Consider the following 16,778-nt stretch of genomic DNA (forward strand, 5'->3'; position numbering starts at 1 on the left):
AGTGCATACTGTGCACAGAGCACTGTACCAAGCATGTGGGAGAGTACAAGGGAAGCAGCATGGCCTAGTGGATAGAGCATGGCCCTGGAAGTCAAATGGACCTCGGTTCTAATCTCGGCTCCACCACTTATCTGCTGTGTGGCCTTGGGTGAGTCACTTCGTTTTTCTGTGCCTCAGGTATTTCATCTGTAAAGTAGGGATTAAGACTGGCAGCCCCATGTGAGACAGGATGTGTCCAACCTGTTAGCTTGTATCTATCCCGGCGCTTAGAAAAGTGCTTGACACATAGTAAGCGCTTAACAAATACCATCGTTATTATTATAATACAATGCAACAGTGGTGAAGCTTTCTGATTTAAGAACCCACCTACAGAGTTTCAAAGGGTGGACCGGCCCAGCGGGAATCCTGAAAACTGGCTACCTTGGGTTGAGAATATGTCAGTGGCCACCAAGGCCTTCTAGGTCTGACAGGTTATCTGCAGAGAACTATGCTGTAGTCACCTGGGGCCATTAAATGACTCCTTCCTGCCAAACCCCTCACCTGCACTTCCAGATGGGCTACACCTTTCCCCCACTACTTACTCCTTTTACTATGTGGACCGAAAAGTACATGACCGGAAGAGAGGAGAGGACACAGCGCAAACCTTTAGCATTGGAATCAATCCCTCCTTGAGGGTTCTTGTTTCTGAATTGGAGCCGAGACTTGCCCGAAGTTCTCAATGGGAGAATCCAGCCTCGCTGTGGAGCAACCTGCTCGCTCTTGCAGAATCAAAAACAGCAACAGGAGGATAACATGTCAATCAATCGATCAATCAATCGTATTTTTTGAGTGTTTACTGTGCGCAGAGCACTCTATTAAATGCTTGGGAAAGTACAATATAGCAGTTGATAGACACATTTCCTGCCCACTTTGAGTTTACAATTTAAAGGGGCTGAGGGAGGGGTGAATACAGGGAGCAAATTCAAGGGCAAAGGTGATGTTAAAGGGTGTGGGAGAACAGGAAATGAGGGCTTAGTCAGGGAAGGCTTTTGGAGGCAATAAGCCTTCAATAAGGCTTTGAAGGTGAGGAGAAGGATCAGCCGTTGGATATGAAGAAGGAGGGCATTCCAGGACAGAAGCAGGCCGTGGGCAAGAGGCTCGTGGTGAGATACACAAAACTGAGGTACAATGAGTAGATTGGCATTAGGTAGGAGCGAAGTGTGAGGGCTGGTTTGTAGTAGGAGAGCAGAGAGGTAAAGTAGAAGGGGGCAGTGTGATTGAATGCATTAAAGCCACTTATGAGGAGGTTTTTGTTTGTTGTGGAGGTGGATGGCAACCACTGAATGTTCTTGAGGTGTGGGAAAACATGGCCTAAACATTTTTGTAGAAAAATGATCCGAGCCACAAAGTATGGATCAAAATGGGAAGAGACAGGAGGCAGGGAGGCCAGCAAGGAGGCTGAATCAGTAATGAATCTGGGATAAGTGATTGGATTAACGTGGTAGAGTTTGGATGGAGAGGAAAATTTCAGTGTTGTACTCTCCAAAGCACTTAGTAAAGTGTTCTGCACACAGTTAGTGCTCAATAAATACAACTGAGTTAATTGAATTAATGAAAAAGGGTGGATTTTAGCTATATAGTGAAGATTAAACCAACAGGATTTAGTGACAGATTAAATGTGTGGGTCAATCAGTGTTGCCGGAGACCCCTTAACTGGTTGACACAGAGCAGGTATTTTACCGGGCACTGAGCTCCTGCAGTCATAACTGCCTTGCATTCATTCATTCAATCAATTGTATTTATTGAGCACTTCCTGTGTGCAGAGCACTGTACTAAACACTTGAACCAGGGACATTTTCTTTACAAACAAAGGATCAGCAGAGTGACATTGTCTGTGACTATTAACAACTCCAGGAGTCTCTGTCCAGCCCCTCTTTGCTACGAGGAAGCCACTGCCCTTGGCTCTTGGCCATAGGATGGCCCCTGCCATCCTCAGAGATGAGGAGGCTGCAGTTGCCCCCATCACAGCAGGGAAAGCCCCCCTCCTCTGCCTCCCCATTCAAGAGACACCCCCTCCTGCCCCAGGGAAACCTGGGGGCTGAGACCTGCAGTAGGGCGGAGGGGAGGGGGAATGGAGGGGCCTTGTTAGGAGGTGGTGGGGCAGGTAGGACCACCTGACCAACCCACAGGGAAAGCTCGTCCATGCAGGGACAAATTAACTGGGGGGTCAGGGGCGGGGGGTGACAATCATTCCTGGGGGGCATGGGGACGTGGCGGCTCAGCCATTGGCAAGGGTGGCCCGCTCCGTCAGTATTTATTGTGCAAATGAAAAATGGTCTCCAGGCAGCTTCCACCCAAATGCAGGGCTGTTAGGTGGACACCCGGACGGTTTCTGCAGAGTGGGGTGTGCCCAGGGGGCTTGTCCCTCAGTTCCAGGGGCAATCGATGTGACTCGCATTTATCTGGGAGATAATTCAGGCTGACACTGACCTTGGTAGTCACACCTGTGTTTTTATAGAGCATTCTGTTTGCTGGGAGGGTCTGGTCGAAGCAGAATTTCCCTTCGGTGAACATGCAGTGGGTCAGCCTCGTTTTAGTGCTGGAAGGGATCTCGGAGGTCAATCAATCTTATAATGATAATAATGATAATAGTGGTATTTGTTAAGCACTTACTATGTGCCATGCACTGTACTAAACTCTAGGTTGGATACAAGCAAATCGGGTGGACACAATCCCTGTCCCAAGTGGGGCTCACAGTCTCAATCCCCATTTTACAGATCAGGTAAATGAGGCACAGAGAAGCAAAGTGACTTGCCCAAGGTCACATAGCAGACACGTGGCAGAGCTGGGATTAGGACCCATGACCTTTTGACTCCCAAGCCCATGTTCTATCTACTAAGCCATGCTGCTTCTCTAGACTGGTCTGCCCTCAGACCATGAAAGGTGGATGAATGTCTATTATTACCATTATTATTGTGGCATTTGGTTAAGCACTTACTATGTGTCAAGCACTGTTCTAAGCACTGGGTAGATTCAAGTTCATCAGGTCAGCTACAGTCCTTATTCCACACTGGGCTCACCGTTTAAGTAAGAAGGAGAATAGGCATTGGATCCCCATTTTAGAATGTGAGCCCCATGTGGGACAGGGGATTGTGTTCAAACTTGTATCTACCCAAGTGCATAGTATAGTTCCCAGCACATAGTAAGCAGTTAACAAATACCATAAAAGCAACTAAAAAAAAAAAGATGGTGCCTCCTGATGGGTCTGAGACACAACCCTCTTCCTCATGGGGGTGGGAGAAGTTCACATCCAGGATCTGCCCTCCCCATGCCTCAGTGCTACTGCTGCCATGGGCTGCTAGGCAGGAAGAGAACTTGAGCTGTGGAGATGAGGACAACTCTGGAAGTCTTCAAGCCATTCCTCAATATAATGTGGCAGGCAAGCACTGGCTCCCAACATCCCTGTGCCATAATATGAATTAATGAACAAAATAACCCGACAAAAGCATCCCAAGCTATCAGTACAGCTGGTCTATGTGTGTATCACCAGAAAGTGAAGAGCATAAAATGACAGCAGGAAGACGCCTTTTCTCCCCAGAGGATCAGTGCTTGTTCAAATTGCCACAGACATCAGTCGCGTAACCGATATATCACCTCACCCCTCCTCTCAGCCAATTCTGCTGACAATTAGACACCCAGTGTGGGGTGGTCCACTCTGCACTGGGTTTTGACCAGTGGCATTTATTGAGCACTGACGGAGCACTAGGTATTGTGCTAAGTGCCTGGAAGAGAACAACAGTTAGTGAGACATATGGTCCATGACTTTAAGCTGTTAATCTTATGGGAGAGACAGACAGATTTATGACTGGATTGCCCGCTACACTTCCCTTGTTCTCATCTATGTTCAGTGGTGTAGTGGCTCATGCCGCAAGATGTCTGCCAGGGTCAACGCCCGGGATGCACTTGCAGGATGAGCTGCCCACACACCTCCACAGCAGATGTGCAGACATCCCATCCTGCAATGCAGAGCAGGCAGGGCATGGTGGGAATTGAACTAGGCATCAGGAAAGTAGGCAAGGCCTTTTGAGACAGAGCCAGGGCTAACAGCTGAGTGAAAGACTTTACACCTCATGGCGTTTTTTGAGCTCAGAGTCTTCCTGTCATTCTCTCATTCTCATTCATTCATTATCGAGCACTTAGTGTGTACAGAGCACTGTACTAAGAACTTGGAAGAGTACAGTTTAACAATGAACATATTCCCTGCCCACAGTGAGTTTACAATCTCACTTTCAAGGAGAAAGCAGGTATCGCTGCCTCGTTTTTATGATAATAATAATAATAGTAGTATTTGTTAAGCGCTCACTATGTGCCAAGCATTGTACTAAGCAATGAGGTGGTACAAGCAAACTGGATTGGATACAGTTCCTTTTACACATGGTGCTCCCAGTCTTAGTCTCCATTTTACAGATTAGGTAACTGAGGCACAGAGAATAATAATAATAATAATGATGGCATTGGTTAAGTGCTTACTATGTGCAAATCAATCAATCATATTTATTGAGCGCTTACTGTGTGCAGAGCATTGTACTAAGCGCTTGGGAAGTACAAGTTGGCAACATATAGAGATGGTCCCTACCCAACAGTGGGCTCACAGTCTAGAAGGGGGAGCACTGTTCTAAGCACTGGGGGGAATACAAGGTGATCAGGTTGTACCATGTGGTGCTCACAGTCTCAATCCCCATTTTATAGATGAGGTAACTGAGGCCCAGAGAAGTTAAGTAACTTACCCAAAGTCACACAGGTGACAAGTGGCAGAGCTGGGATTAGAACCCATGACCTCTGGCTCCCAAGCCCGCACTCTTTCCACTGAGCCACGCTGCTTCTCTTTCACCTTCTCAGAGAAGGAAAGTGATTTGCCTAAGGTTACACAGCAGAAGAATGGTGGAGCTGGGATTAGATCCCAGATTCTTCTGACTCCCAAGCCTGTACTCTAACCACTAGGCCATGCTTCTTCTTTTTATTCTAAGGAATGGAGGCCCAGGACACACAGCCAGTTAGAGATGGAGCTTGGCAGAGAATACAACATTCCTGCTGCCTGGTTTAGAAATCTATCTAGTAGACAACACCAGTTCTCCTACCAATCAGTCCCCTGGTCCAACAAGAAGCAGTGTGGTCTAGTGGACAGTTCACAGGCCTGGGAGTCAGAGGACCTGAGTTCTAATTCTAGCTCCACCACTTGTCTACTGTGTGACCTTGGACAAGTCACTCAACTGTGCCTCAGTTACCTCATTCTGTAAAATGTAGATTAAGACTGTGAGCCCCATGTGGGACAGGAACTGAGCCTAACCTGAGTATCTTATACTGTGCCCTAGTACAGTGCCTGACACAAAGTGAGTGCTTACTACAAATACCATTAAAAAAATCAACAAAGACAGAATATAAGGCTGCTATAGTTCTTCAAGCCAATGGACAGGGCTGATTAATTCCTTCAGACAAAGGCAGGCATTGTTGCAGAGCAAACACCAAAGAGTCTGAAGGACATATTAATGTCTGTCTCCCACTCTAGACTGTAAGCTCATTATGGGCAGAGAATGTGTCTGCTAATTCTGCTGTACAGAACTCTCCCAAATGCTTAGTATAGTTCTCTGCACATAGTAAACACACAATAAATACGATGAATTGATTGATTGGTGGACAGCAGCCAGATTTGCCTTTGTGTTTCCCAGGCAGACTTGAAAGTCATGCATAGAAAGAAATGAATCAGAGAAGCCTCTTGTCATATAATTGAAGAACTTCCTGGGTCCAGGCTCGAACATTTTAAGGAGATAAACACGGTCCTGATCCCTGATTTCGTTAAGAGAAAATGCCATCTTCCCAAGGCTTCAGAAATGATCCTAGATCAGGGGCAGCATCAACAACTCATTGGAGAAGCTCGCCTTGCAGATAGCTGGGGGCCTGAGCCAGAAACGGTTTGGGCTGAGCCAGTATTCAGGGAGGCTGAACAGAACTGAAAAGAATAACTTGGGAGAAGGCATTTTTGAGACGAGTAGATATTTGACACTTCTCAGCAAGACCCCAAAGAATGAGTTTTGTTGCTGAAATGCTCACCCTCCCCTTGTTGGGGAAGGCTTTCTCCATATGTAGGGTTTAAATACTCTAGAGTGCTAACTCATGCAGTGAGGCGGATAATGAGAGATGGAAACAAAGGCAAAGCCAGCTGCCCTGCTGCTTCGGCAGAGAGCAAAGTCTGTCAGAATTGGGTCCCCTGCTGTTCCCAGGGCCTGACTGGTTGTGGGGGTGTAGTGGGATATGTGCTCTGGACCACCTTGGTCATGAACTCCATGGAGGCCCCAGTAGCTTTTTCGGGTTGTCCAGTCTAGCCTAAGATGCCACCTTGCTCAAAAAGCTCTTCCATGGAGTGGCCCTGCCCCTTGAAATGAGAAGCAGTGAGGCTTAGTGAGAAGCAGCATGGCTTAGTGGCTAGAGCACGGGCCTGGAAGTCAGAAGGACCTGGGTTCTATTCCCGGCTCGGCCACATGTCTGTTGTGTGACCTTAAGCAAGTCGCTTCACTTTTCTGGCCTCAGTTACCTCATCTGGAAAATGGAGATTAAGAGTGTGAGCTCCATACGGGACAGGAACTGAGTCCAACCTGATTAACTCGTATCCACCCCAGCACTTAGAACAGTGCTTGGCACATAGTAACCTCTTAACAATTACTATAATTATTATCATTATTATTAACTTGAAGGGTCCTAAAGTGAAACCCCCTGCTGGCAAGCCCAAGATCCAGTGCTTAGAATAGTGCTTGGTACATAGTAAGTGCTTATAACAAACACCATGATTGCTATCTGACCAGGTTTTTTTTTAATTGTCTTTGTTAAACATTTATTATGTGCCTAAGCACTGGTGTAGATCCTAAGATAATCAAGCTGTACACAATCCCTGTCCCACATGGTACTCACAGTCTTCATCCCCCTTTTACAGATGAGGTAACAGAGGCAGAGAAGTGAAGGGACTTGTCCGAGGTCACTCAGCAGACAAGTGGAGGAACCGGGATTAGAACTCAGGTCCTTCTGACTCCCAAGTCCGTGCTCTATCACTTGACCACATTGCTTCTCCTGTCCCAGTTAGCTCCTGGGCTGGAGCTTCCTCTAGCCTCTGGCCTCTAAGTCTGCCTCTTGGGAATCACTGCACACTTTGTCCACTTGATAATAGTAATCATCAAAATGATAACTGTGGCATTTTTAAGCTCTTACTATGTGCCAAGCAGTATGAGGAGCAATATTGCCTAGTGGATAGAGCACAGATGTTAAAATCAATTTCAGGTAGGGGAAATTTGGTAAGAGTATAATTTTATGTGCATAAGTACTGTGGAGCTGGGGTGAGTATCTAAGTACTTAAGAGTTACACCGCCTAGTCCATAGCAGAGGGCAGATAGAGGAAATGAGGAATTAGTTGGGGAAGGCCTCTTGGAGGAGATGTGATTCTAGGAGGGTTTTAAAGGTGGGGAGAGTGGTGGACTGTTGGATATGAAGGAGGAGAGAATTCCAGGCCAGAGGCTGCATATGGACAAGGGGCTGGGGATGGGATAGATGAGATCAAAGTACAGGGAGAAGGTTAGTGAGTGGTGATGAGGGAGAAAGCACTTCATTACCACTCAGAAATCAGTTCTGAGACTCTTAAACTCACCTGATCCAGCTATCATCCAATTAGCATCAGGTCTGAGCTGGGCCAATGGTCACCCATCTCCTTGTTTAGGGTAATAATAAGGTATGCTGCACAGGTGATAAAAAGGGATTACTTGATTTAACTCCTTAAATATCATGGGGAACAAGGAGGATGCTGGTAAATAATAATGATGGTGTTTGTTAAGCGTTTACTATGTGCCAAGCACTGTTCAAAGCGCTGAGCACTGTTCGAAAGCGCTGAGCACCGGTAAATTATTTTTCCTTATTTGTAAGACTATTGAAATCACTTGGGATCTTCCAAGATCTCAGACTCAACATCTCTCATGAGCTCTTTAATAATAATAATAATAATAATTATGGTACTTGTTAAGCACTTACTCTATGCCAAGCACTGTTCTGAGTTCTAGGGTAGATACAAGTTAATCAGTTTGGACACAGTCCCTGTACCACGTGGGGCTTACACTCTTAATCCCCATTTTATAGATAAGGGAACTGAGGCCCAGAGAAGGAAGTGACTTGCCCATGGTCACACAGCAGACAAGTAACTGAGCTGAGATTAGAACCAAGGTCCTTCTGACTCCCAGGCCACTGCTCTATCCATTAAGCCACTCTGCTTCTCTTGAAGTTGGTACTTAACACTCTTTGTGGTGGGTTGGAAAGAAGAGGGAGGGAAATCAGGACTTGGAGGTGGGAGAAGGATGAACCTAAGAACTGGCCACTGACTTTGGGATTCGGTCATTGGATTTGCACCTGAAGGATGGCTGGACAACAACAAGAATAATGCCCCCTTCTCTTTTGTTCTGAGATGCCCTTCTCTCCATCCCAGCCTGTGGGAGGCATCACCACAAGACAGCCACAGAGCAGAAAGGAAGAGAGACCAAAAGAGAACATGGATGTTTTTCTAAAGATCTATTATTTGTAATATACATGGTTTCTTTCTGTTCCTGGGCTATAATAGTTAAGGCTGTTCTAATCACCCCATTTACTGAAACTCCCAAAGCGGGCATTTTAAGTCAGGAAAGGTATTATAGAAATGCTGGTACCCAAATGAAATTTGTTTATATCCAGCATAATTTAGGTCCTTATGTGAAGTGCAGGAATTTATGCTTGTAATATCTCGCTAGGGAAGGAAGGCAGCAGAGGCAGCATCTTCATAAAACTCTCTCTCTTTCTCTCTCTCCCCCTATCCAACTGTGAAACATTCACTCAAATCCCTTTGAACACACCTCTGCTTTTTCAGATTTCAGGCATTTGGAAACCAGTCAAATTTCTTTTTGTAGTAGTAGTAGGAATAGTATTTATTAAACACTTACTGAATGTAGAACACTGTACTAAGTGCTGTGAAGGAATACATAGGTGGGAATTAGAAAAAGACACTGTCTCTCATGGGGCTTTTGTGCTCCAAAATAACGTTTTTCCTCTCAGGTTTTGTGGGAAAGGGAGAATTTGGAAGCAGGAGAACAAAAGGATGTGACAATAGCTCTTCATCTGTCTTATTTTCCCCCTGACAGGCAGGAGGCTTGAAGGTGGCTTTGGGTCTACTATTCTCTGCCTGGTTCCACACAGAAATTATCCAGATAATTCAGCCATAACCTTCTCTTTTATCCCTAATAATCTAGGTGGCTATGTAACAAAAAGACTATTTGGGTTTAGAATATCTGGCTCATTAAGCAAAGTCTTTTGTGGGGGCCTGAATTATCTGGATAAATTAGCAATATGGGCCTGGTATAAAAAGCACAGTCACGCACAATTGGTGTGGTAGAAAATTTGCTATAATTAGAAGCTGCTTGTCCTAGTAGACGAAGCACGGGCCTGGGAGTCAGAAGGACCTGGCTTTTAATCCATGCTCTGCTACTTGTCTGCTTTGTGACCTCAGGAAAGTCATTTAACTTCTCTGTGCCTCAGTTACCTCATCTGTAAAATGGGGATTAAGACTATGAGCCTCACGTGGAACATGGTCTGTGTTCAACCCGATTATCTTGTGTTTACACCAGTGCATAAAACAGTACCTGACACATAATAAGCACTTAACAAATACCATTTTTTTTTAAAAAAAAGCTGCAGCCATAAAGCCCCTGGCAAGGGAAACTAAGGTAGGACTACCCTGAGGGTCAGTGAGTGGCCAGCCAAGCTGTGAGCTTCAACACCTCCCTGACACATGACTTGCTGAAGGGAAACAGAGGTCAGTGAGTTGCCCTCATTTAAGTTTCTCCATGCCCCTATCCTTGTCCAAGAAGGAAGGTAGCATTTTACGTGTGGCCAACAGAGGTCTTCCTCTCCTGCTCCCATTAAAGAAGCAGCGTGGCTCAGTGGAAAGAGCATGGGCTTTGGAGTCAGAGGTCACGGGTTCAAATCCTGACTCTGCCAATTGTCAGCTGTGTGACTTTGGGCAAGTCACTTAACTTCTCTGGGCCTCAGTTACCTCATCTGTAAAATGGGGATTAAGACTGTGAGCCCCCTGTGGGACAACCTGATCACCTTGTAACCTCCCCAGTGCTTAGAACAGTGCTTTGCACATAGTAAGTGCTTAATAAGAAATTATCATTATTATTATTCCATTGTATCATTGGCTTAATTGGGGGGGGGCAGAGGGAGCATGTGCATTGGTGCTCAATTGGTCTGACATCACGGATGTCACTTTAATGAAAGTTACACAAGTGGTTCCCCCACTCTTCTCCCCTTCCCCCCAACCCACAGAACCAGCTGTGAGCACCAGTCCTGTCTTGGGGTGGGGGGCACTCTCCTTGCTGTGAGCTGGGGTTCAACCTTTCCATCTCATCTTAGCTGAGTCCCCCACAAATATGGCAGGTTTCAGAGGAAACTGAGGGTCTACGACTTCCCACCCTCAGCTGGCCAGCTGACTCTCACAGAAAGCAAACCCCTTGCCTCGGCTGGACCCTCTATTTAAATACAGGCCCATTTCCTTAAGCCATCAACTTTTGAGAAAACAGTCAAAGGCTCTGGGTGAGTCAATAGATTAAGTCCAAGATTTATGCTAATGTACAGGTTTAAAGGATTCTTAATGGCTCTTAATAGTATGCATAAAGATGGAAATGTTCTCTTGCATTTTATCCTTTTGCAGATGAATGTGCCGTAAGGGAAATCGGGAAAAGAGAGGCTGGAGCCGGCCGCTATGAGTTACAGCCGATGGTTTAAAATGGAATCAGCAGAATCGCTAAGTATCCTTGTACTTGCTTTCACCATTATGTATTTGAACATCATACTCCAAACCTGACATCTTTTCTTGATCCTATTTTGCGCACACACACACACACACACACACACACACACACACACACACACACACACTCACACACCCCCTCCTCCCTCCCCCCGAAGAAAGGAGATGGAAATCAGTTTCCCTCTCCATATTTCTGCTTCTTAAATGCCTGAAGAGTGCTAGGTTGCTCAGAAAGAGAAAGCATAAACTCTCTGCCAAGCAATGGAGTATCATGGAAGTCAGGGCAAATGTCAGCCGCCTCCCCTACCAGAATAACACAAAATTCAGACAAATCATGATTTAGGAAAACCGTGTGCTTTATTTGGGAGTCTGGTCAATCAATCAGTCAATTAATCTGTGGTATTGAGTGCTTACTGTGTGCAGTGCACTGTACTAAGTGCTTGATTTAAAAGGAAATGTATCTTGTGTGTCCCATGTACAGCACCTATAGAAAACCTTGCAAGTAGGGATTGTCATAGCAACTCTCCAATGGAAGAAATGCGACTTTTCTTTAGAGTCCCCAAACCTTTCCAGGTGGCAGCCACTAGTGTGCTCTTGGACAGCCCCACAGCTCCAGGGATCGCTTTGGCACACTACTGCGACCATTCTATCTCACTTGGCATGTGTGTCTCCCGGACTCTGGGCTGCTCTAGTTCTCCCATTTCCAATTTGTTGGTCCCCAACTCTGCAGGGGGTCAGGAGGGGCCCATGGAAGGGAAGGTGCCAAGATGCCCATGGAAGAGCAGACTGGTCTCCTCTCCCCATCCCTGGGTGCCCCCCCCACCCATTATTTCCACCACTTTCTCTCGATTCTTCCACATCCAAATGGAAGACCCAATCCTTGGGCCCTCCAAGGGCACAATCCCCAATCCGAAGGCCCTGCCCTACTGCCCCCGCCAGAGTTGGGCCTGGGAGATGCCCAGCTAAAGGGCTGCTCCCTTCCAGAGTGGAACCTGGATATCCCCACCGGTGAAGGGATCCACATGTGATTGTAAGCATTTCCTAGAGAGATCGGTGCTTTGCCTGGAACGCAGGCCCACGAGCTTGGAGGCGACGGGACCACAAAACGTCCCTCTGACTGGCCCACCACAAACAGACTGGTGCCTGACCATGAGACCAGCCTGACCTAAGACTGGGTCACCTTCTTCCCCCACTCCTCAGTAAAGATCATCAAAAGGCTTGGTATAGTTGAACATCAAATAATCCATATAATAAAAATCATAAGTACGTTGTCTCTGGGACGGGGACAGCTGTGCAAAGTATTGCTGGGTGATTTTCGTGGTGGTCCTCTCCTCGTCAGAGTGCCTGTCTTTGAATTGGGGGAAAGTCAAGTTCTGGGGCGCGCCAATTAGGCGGAGGAAGAAATTGGCATCATCCTCCATGCTCTCAAACTTCCCCACAAAGTCATAGTCAATAAGGCAAGGGCTGCAGAGCCTGTTGATGTGATCCCAGTGTATATCCATCCCCACTGGTTTGTGCACATCCAGGAGGTACTGGATGAATTCCTTAAACTTCACCCCAGAGCCCGTCCTTAAAGCCTCTCGGGTGGCATTGACCCGGTACCGGGAAATGATAGCTCTACCAAAGACGGGGTGGTAGTAATTGTTCGGATGCTCAAATTTATCGCGGAAAGCGGAGACCAACTTCTCGAAAGGTTCCCGGATAAACAGCATCTTGGTGTAAGTGTTCAGTCGGCGATATATGCCTTTTCGGTCAAAGCTGTCCAGCCTCTTGAGGAAGTTTCCGTAGTGGACTGTGTCATGCTGGATATCTTTGGTGGAGGCAGCCAGACCGTTCAACACCATGAGGACACGCTTCCAGTTGGAGCATCCGGCCTTGGGCACTTCACAGTACAGAATCTGGTATTTGTCTTCCACGAAGATCCGGGATACGTGGTAGGGGGTGATGGTTCGGCGGGTGTTGCTTTTGTATTTGGAGCAGGTCTCTCGCATTATCTTCTTCCGCTCACTCTGCACCCGGTAGAGGCCCTCCCAGCGGTTGTCCCCCATCCCAGATCGGAGCTGGGCCAGGGTGTCGGTGGAGCTGTTCAGGGAGATCAGGACAGGGTTCTTTTTGAGGAAAAACCTCCTCCGGTGCTTGTGCAGGTGGCCTGGGCTCATATCTGGCCCCTTTCTCTCACCGCCTGTCCCCTGGAGCCTGCCCCCACTGGACTTTCTCTCCAGGCTCTGAACTTTGATGGGGAAATTCTGAGGTTGGCTGGGGGGATCCTGAGGGTCACCCTTTGGTGACTCAGCTGCCCGCAGGTCCGTGTTTTTCTCATTCTGGTCACTGCTCGAGATACAGTCCTGAGAGGAAACAAGAAAAATGAATAAGAGCCAGGATTTGCCATTGGCAGCTGGAATTATACATGGCAGTTACATTCGGATTGTTTTCGGCTAAACTACAGAATGACATTTACAGAGCATAACCTACTTCCTACAATAAATAAGCAGCAATAATAATAATAATGATAGTATTCATTAAGTGCTTATTGGATGCAAACACTGCGCTAAGTGCTGGGAAAGACACAATCAGATTAGCCACAGTCCCTGTCCCACACGGAGCTCACAGTCTGTGGCAGGGAAAACAGCTATTTAATCCCTACTTCACAGATGAAGGAACTGAGACACAGAGACGTAAAGAGATTTTCTCAAGGTCACACAGGAGGCAAGTGGTGGATCTGGCTTTAAACCCAAGTCTCTGGGCTCCCAGGCTAGTGTCTTCCCCACCAGAACACACTGCTTCAAACAGGTATGAAAGTGAAACATTCCTTTAACCAAAATAGTGAGTAGGCATGCTGGATCCAGGGGGAGAGGGGGTGTTTGTGGCAAGTGAGAAGCTACTGAGAGTGAGGGAGGGTGTTCCACCTCCATAGAAAGGGCTGGATCAGGGTGACACTGCAGCGTCCTGTCACTGCAGCCCTCAGCAAACCTTCCAAAATGGCTGTTTTGGCCATTCTGGTTTTACTGACACCTCATCTCTGCCGGCTCTTATTTAGTTTCGCTCCCGGTACCAAGACTCAATAACATCTTTTCCCTTTTCACCTTCCGACAAGGTGAGCAGCCCAACCTAATGCTGTTCTCCCAAATCACAAACATTCTTAAAACCCACCAGACTCGTTTGGTTTAACGGTCTCTTGGAACAAGGCAGAATCCATTACACCCTTTTAATGGAGGCAGAGAGAGAGGTCTTGGGCCCAAAAAGATTGGTGCAGACCCCCCACTCCCCTGGACCAAAAGAAGTACAGGTCTTCCTCAAAATTCAGATGCTTTGAGTTATGATGAATCACACTTTTATTTCTATTTTGATAATCAGTTTCAGCTTTACCACACATTAGTTGCAACTTTACAACACTAGTCTTTTTTTATGGCACTAGCTCCAGCAGGCTATTCTGTTGTGGAATCACTCTGACTCAAATACATCAAGTGTATGTAGCTGCATTACTTTTCCTAAATTGAGTACAACATTCTGGGTAAATTTGGGGAAAAAACAGTATCCAACCTGGGTTCGGGAACCAATCCTTCACTTATAAAGTTGGTCCTTTGAGGATATTAAGTTCCAACTCAACAGCGTTTAGATTTCCCACCCAGCAGGGCTGCGAGTCAGAGCATTCAATGAATGGGGGATCCTGTCTGGGCATGCTTTACCCCTTGCACCAGTTAGGGGATCCTTGCATACTGGGAGAGCATTTACTTAAAGGATAAAGAGGAACCTTTCTATGTTGTAACCCAAATTCCAGACATTTGTAGCTCATTTCTACCAACAACTTTCCTCCTTAATGAGAAATGTCTGCTTCTATGCTCCTTCTCCAAAGTAATACCTCTGGCAAATACCTTCTTGTTGGGAAAAACATAGTTCTTCACAGCCCTTTCTAGTGCACTCTCCCTTCATACTACTGTACATTTCCTGGAAATTGAATTCCCAAGGCTAGGCTCCAAAGGATCTTGGCAATGAGCTTTCCCATTAAGATCTTCCTGTAATGAGAAGCCCAAGAGACCCTAACTTTAAGAGATAGTGAGGTTCTTTAGCCAGAGTTTGTTAAGCACAGTTTTGACATATGCAAAAGTGAGGGAGAAAGTGAAGAATGACAATAAAGTAAGTCCAGGGTCTTTCTCTCAGGAGACAGAGCCCACAGAAGCAGCAAGCAGGAAAAGGGGCCTCATGAACCCTCTCAGTTTGGAAAAGAGCTGGCCTCCTTCTTATATCTAGTTCATCCATACATCAATAGTATTTATTGAACGTTTACTGTGTACAAAACACCGTACTAAGTGTTTGGGAGAGTACAGTACAACCCAGTTGGCAAACACCAGCCACATACACCTAAATCTAGAAACCCAGAGGCAGGGTTAGGATGACACTCTCCATTTTCAACAAGCCCCTGGAACCCTGGAAAAAGAGATGAATCCATGAAAATGTTTTTTGATGTACAGTATTGTTCAGAGTGGATCCCTCCAAGCCCGACCTACACTTCATCATGGTGGTATATTAAGTGCTTATTATATGCCAGGCAAATCGGGTTGTGGTGGGAGTGAAGCATCTAGAAACAGAGGAATGCCTGCTGAGCTATATCTTCGGTGGTGAAGGTTTCTCAATCAATTTATCGATTACCTGTTCATTAAATTGTATTTGCTGACCACATACTGTGTGCAAAACACTGAACTAAGTGCTTGAAAAGTACAATTCAGCAATAAAGAAAGAAAATCCCTGGCCACACTGGGCTTACAGTCTAGAAGGGGGAAGACAGACATCAAAACAATCATATTCATTGAGCACTTACTGTGTGCAGAGCACTGTACTAAGTGCTTGGGAGAGTACAGTACAACAGAGTTGGTAGACGCATGTGTCCACCCTGATTTCCTTGTACCCACCCCAGTGCTTAGTACAGTGCCTGGAACACAATAATTATAATAATGTTATTTGTTAAGTGCTAAAGTGTTAGGTACTCCTAAGCTCTTGGGAGAGTACAGCACTTGCAAGACATACATTTCCTGCTCTCAAGAAGCTTACAATATAATGTGGGCACAGGAAAAAACAGTATTTTCAGTTAAGTGAAAGATAGAGTAAGAACTAGTATAAAGCAGAAAGCAGCTCAAACACACCTGGAGGACACAGCTGAACAAAATAGAGTTTCAGCCACATGTATAAATAATATATAAATGAAAATATACATACATACATGAGAGTCAAAGATTGGAAGATGTGGGGATTGATCTGAGGCAAGTGGGGTATTGTTATTTGAGGGAGGCTTCCTGTAGAAGGTGGGATTTTAAGGTAATTTTGTATATAAAGTGGGGATTAAATCAGTCAGGAGTATTTACCGAGTGCTTACACTTGAAGAGCATGGTACAAAGCGATTGAGAAACTACTGCACAACAGGACTGGTAGATGTGATTCTCTGCCCACAAGGAGCTTACAGTCTATAGGGTGCCTATTCTTCCTCCCCCTTAGTCTGTGAACCCCATGTGGGACAGGGACTGTGTCCGAACTGATTAACCTGTGCTTAGAACAGTGCTGGACACATAGAAAGCACTTGACAAATTCCATAATAACAATAATAATATGTTAGAAAACAAACTTTGCATGCCCTTCATCGTGTGCTACACCCCTGACAACTACTCGCTGTGTGGCATTCCCTGTCTCAGCGGCATCACTACGGGCAGGGATGAGAAAGTGTACATGGTGTTGGGCAAATCAATTAGCAATACAATCAATTCCTTCATGCTGGTTCTCAGTCCCAAAATCTATGGGAATGGACTGAGGCTTATCAGACATTTAGGACAGGTGGCTCCCATCTGACGAAAAGAATAGACACTCTACCCGCCTTCATTCTCAGAGAACTCCTGAGAGATAGAAGAGAGGTTGTGTGCCTCCCCTCTTATTGCTCCCAGAG

The 16,778-nt window shown here is 46.1% G+C and overlaps 1 protein-coding gene across 1 annotated transcript in view; it reads right to left on the reverse strand.

The window, feature by feature from the left end:
* Positions 1 to 11,187: 11,187 nt before the first annotated feature.
* The window catches only part of CHST8 (carbohydrate sulfotransferase 8), a 248,249-nt gene continuing 242,658 nt past the window's right edge, over positions 11,188 to 16,778 (reverse strand). Inside the window, exon 3 of the mRNA XM_038754415.1 lies at positions 11,188 to 13,194. Within this exon, the coding sequence (XP_038610343.1) occupies positions 12,046 to 13,194 (1,149 nt within the window). The 3' untranslated portion in view covers positions 11,188 to 12,045. The remainder of the gene's footprint in view (positions 13,195 to 16,778) is intronic.

The sequence above is a fragment of the Tachyglossus aculeatus genome, chromosome 11, assembly GCF_015852505.1.
Source record: "Tachyglossus aculeatus isolate mTacAcu1 chromosome 11, mTacAcu1.pri, whole genome shotgun sequence".
In the NCBI taxonomy this organism is placed as follows: domain Eukaryota; kingdom Metazoa; phylum Chordata; class Mammalia; order Monotremata; family Tachyglossidae; genus Tachyglossus; species Tachyglossus aculeatus.